The sequence below is a fragment of the Gastrolobium bilobum genome, unplaced genomic scaffold (assembly GCF_033153095.1).
Source record: "Gastrolobium bilobum isolate Gb01-03AN ecotype WA unplaced genomic scaffold, APGP_CSIRO_Gbil_v1 utg5633, whole genome shotgun sequence".
In the NCBI taxonomy this organism is placed as follows: domain Eukaryota; kingdom Viridiplantae; phylum Streptophyta; class Magnoliopsida; order Fabales; family Fabaceae; genus Gastrolobium; species Gastrolobium bilobum.
The window spans coordinates 72,863-76,314 of record NW_026895617.1 but is presented as its reverse complement, the minus strand read 5'-3'; the positions used below and the strand labels follow the sequence as shown (position 1 = coordinate 76,314).

At 34.5% G+C, this 3,452-nt stretch overlaps 1 protein-coding gene across 6 annotated transcripts; it reads right to left on the bottom strand.

Moving 5' to 3' along the window:
- Positions 1 to 786: 786 nt before the first annotated feature.
- On the bottom strand, positions 787 to 3,188 carry LOC133284535 (uncharacterized protein At4g14100-like). Of its 6 annotated transcripts, XR_009747912.1 has the most exons (5): positions 2,674 to 3,188; positions 1,901 to 1,981; positions 1,422 to 1,462; positions 1,202 to 1,284; positions 1,051 to 1,085 (listed from the first exon to the last, which is right to left on the bottom strand). XR_009747912.1 is itself a non-coding variant. In XM_061481591.1 (4 exons), exons 1-3 carry the CDS (start codon positions 3,182 to 3,184, stop codon positions 1,449 to 1,451), a joined length of 606 nt encoding a protein of 201 aa, XP_061337575.1. In that variant the 5' UTR covers positions 3,185 to 3,188; the 3' UTR covers positions 787 to 1,284; positions 1,422 to 1,448. The 6 variants fall into 6 exon arrangements, 3 of the variants coding, with proteins under 3 accessions (XP_061337575.1, XP_061337566.1, XP_061337559.1); XR_009747911.1 differs by lacking the exon at positions 1,422 to 1,462 and having other exon boundaries at positions 787 to 1,085; XM_061481591.1 differs by having other exon boundaries at positions 787 to 1,284.
- Between the last annotated feature and the right edge of the window lie 264 nt (positions 3,189 to 3,452).

The window sequence follows — 3,452 nt, the reverse complement described above, 5'->3', positions numbered from 1 at the left end:
CTTTGAAATGACTTGCTAATTTTCTTTTTATGGGATTCAAGATGATTAGATAATCCCATTTTGTTAAACTACTGCTATTCTCACATCCTTCACATTTGGTTAGCAACGCTTTCAATTTTAATCCAAGATAATCATGGGAATGAGTCTTGGGGGGTTTCTTGGCATAAACGGTGATTGTGAAATCAAGTTGTGCTTTGTTTTGCTAATTGAACCCTTTAGGTTAGGGATAACCAGAGGAGGAATTTGACATTTTTTTTTATAAAGAATCAAAAGGCTTGGGAAAGAATTATTTTGGAAATTAAAACTGGAATTGAAAAATTCCAACTAAATAACTTTAATAGTTCAAATTCTATGATGAAAGTGTTATAGCAGTGCGAAAGTGCAGGGAAGCAAAGTTCTTTAGGGAATCCATAATTCAAGAATTCCATATCCTTTTCATTGTTGATATTTGTTACTTAACCATTTTAGTCCCATTTGTTAATCTAATTTTAATTACAAAACCAATTTCATTCAGTTCTTCAGTTTAAAGGATTGGTCACTTACAATCCAAGAATTAACGAATAGAACAGATAAGGAATTAAAATCAACTATTCCATGAGAACGATTCTGATCTTCGAATTCCTACACCAACAAAATGGTGCTGTTGTCGGGAAGCGATGCTTGATTTAGTTTTATTTTTAAGTTCTGTCTTGCAATTCTAGAATTGTGTTCTTTTAGTTTCTTTCTAGTTTCTTCTAAACTCCGTTTCTTTTACCTTTGAAAAAATATTGCAGAATTCTATTATGATAAAACCAACAGTGGGAATTGCAAAGTTCTGCCACTTTTGAAGAAAATAAAAGTAGTCGATTGTTGCTGTTACAAGATGGCAGATGATAATAGTTCCATCCATGGTCACAATGAAAATGGGGATGGAAATAGCACCAATGCACTGGCAATAGCGGATGAAGAACTCCCCATTATGGAATATGCACATTCCATCCCTTGATGGAGTTATTCCGGGGATAGTCCAACTTGGTGTGGAAGTTAACTTTGATCTAAAACCAGGCATAGTGCAGCTCCTCCAATCGATGACACAATATCATGGACTGCCACACGAGGATCCCCACAAACATATCAGCAAGTTCATGAAGATCTCAGATACATTTTCTGTTCATGACAATATACATTTTAATATTCTACCAGATATATCCCAGCCTCTTACCCATGGTTTGCCAGCCAGGTATTTCTCTTGCTTCACGAGCAGAATGCCTATCAAGGTTTTTCATAACGCTTTCCCAGAAAGACCTGAGCACAAAATCCACGAGTAAATAAGGTAAACAACCAGTTATTGTTAGCCTTCTCTAAATGAGTTAACCGGTAGTCATTCTGCTACTAAAGCAACATCTTCTCATATACGCACAAGCATAGTTACCACCACTTACAGTATGGACCAACCAATTAAGCTTCTCTTAGGCGAGTGTTTCTGTAAAAAAATAACAAAACATTCCATTACTTCCACGCTGCAGATTTATAAAATTTCTGGATTCTTGGTCTACCACAAGTAACATATCTCACACACAAAAACCTCGGTCCGTTCCACTCAAGGTCTACAATTATAGTTCACTAACTGCCTGGATGAAAACAACTGTTAGCTCCCAATTATTAAATATGCAGCTTCCAACAAGATTTTGATGGCAAATGCATGTAATTATTTATAGCTAAACTTAACAATTATTACATATCCCCTAAACAGAGATGGATTAGACTTATAGTATATACAATATACAGCAACAGATGCCATTTCAAAATTTCAACACATCTGCACTATCTGCTATCTCTCTGATCAACCCCCCAAAAGAACCACCATGAAGAGCAGGTTTTAATGGGTAGCTAGAGCTACTCATTTCCTTATCAAACTTACTAAAACAGTAAAGAGGAGCTTGCCAATTCGGATCCTCAAGCACTGCCCCAACCTCAAATGTCATCACATGAGCAGTATATCCTGCACTCACCAAATCAAATAACAATATTATATGGACATTGAAGCACCCAAATTTTAAAATTCATTTAAACACCTCTTACAAAAATATAATATAAAATCATTAATATATTCTACACCTAATAACTTAATATCATATCAAAGCATCCATAATCATATGATTCATCAATTTGGTCATGAATTTAATCCTCACCATTTTATTTTATTAATAAATAATTAAAGAGGAAGAATATTGTAATAACTAAGTTGTGTTACTACTATATCACTACCAATCATTCTCATCGTTAAATCGACTATGTTGATCCAACGGTTATATTTATTTTCATCTTTACATGGTTATGATTTCCCATATCTAAAGTAAAATCATTAAATAGAAGAAATCATAACCATACAAAGATAGAAATAAATATAAAGTATTAAATTTGGGAAATCATGATCATATAAAGATGGAAATAAATATAACCGTTGGATCAACATAATTAATCTAACGGTGAAATGAAATTGATTGGTAGTAACTTGGCAGTAACACAACTTAGTTGTTACAATATTCTTCCTTATAATTAAATATTATAAAATTTCTCAACGCATTATGCATCCCAATAAACACATTTGTAGGAACTTGGTTACATCTATATGCTATAAAATTATTAATATGACAAAGTGAATTAGTTCAACTTAGAGAATAGCAGGAGTACCTGTGTAGAAGACCCACTTAACAGGTCTTCGAGTGAGGACATCCTCGTAGTACCAAATGAAGTCAACTTTCTCCCACACGTTGCAGAGGAAATTGTCAACACGCTGCTGACCCAAATAGGTTGCACCGTCGAGCCAATTAGGGCGAAGAATACCCACAGAGACGTTAACGACTTCACATTCCTGGTTTGAGGGGTCCAGCGTGTAGATGAACGACGTGCCGTTGTTCCATTCAAGGTCGTATTTGATGAGGTTGCTCAACTGTTCCTGAATTATGTTGAAGTTGCGTCCATTGGGCCAGTCGTACCATAAGTCCAGTTTCTGGAGAGTTCCGCTTCTGTTCATGAACATCACCGCGTGGAACTGTTCCGGCCAAACAGCTGGAATCGGCTCCGACGCCGTTGAATTTGAAGGGGAGAGTAGAAGGAGGAGAAACACCAATATTGAAATGGGTTCTGCTGCAGAGGCCATTGCTGGTTTCAACCATGAAGATAACATCATGATAGATATCATGCGGTGTGAGTTAAACAAGATAAGAATAAGATATTAGGCTCAATTTCTAATTCAAAATATAATATATTTTTTTAAAATAGTAATTCTTAATTACTATTATTATTAGGGAGTATGATCAATACACATAAAAAGTGATGAAATTAACTAAGAAAAAGAGAGAAAAAAATAAAAAAGTGAATTTTACGTGTACGAGAAAAAATTATTTCATATAATATAAGAGAGACATATTTTTCTTATTATTATTTATTGTTATGAAAATGTAACTCTC

Bases quoted from the DNA above. Each gene is read 5' to 3' on its own strand.
- LOC133284535 (XM_061481575.1), bottom strand. From the start codon at position 3,184: ATGATATCTATCATGATGTTATCTTCATGGTTGAAACCAGCAATGGCC. The intron at 1,982-2,673 runs GTACTCCTGCTA...TGGTGAGTGCAG, and splicing joins TAAGTGGGTCTTCTACACAG to GATATACTGCTCATGTGATG.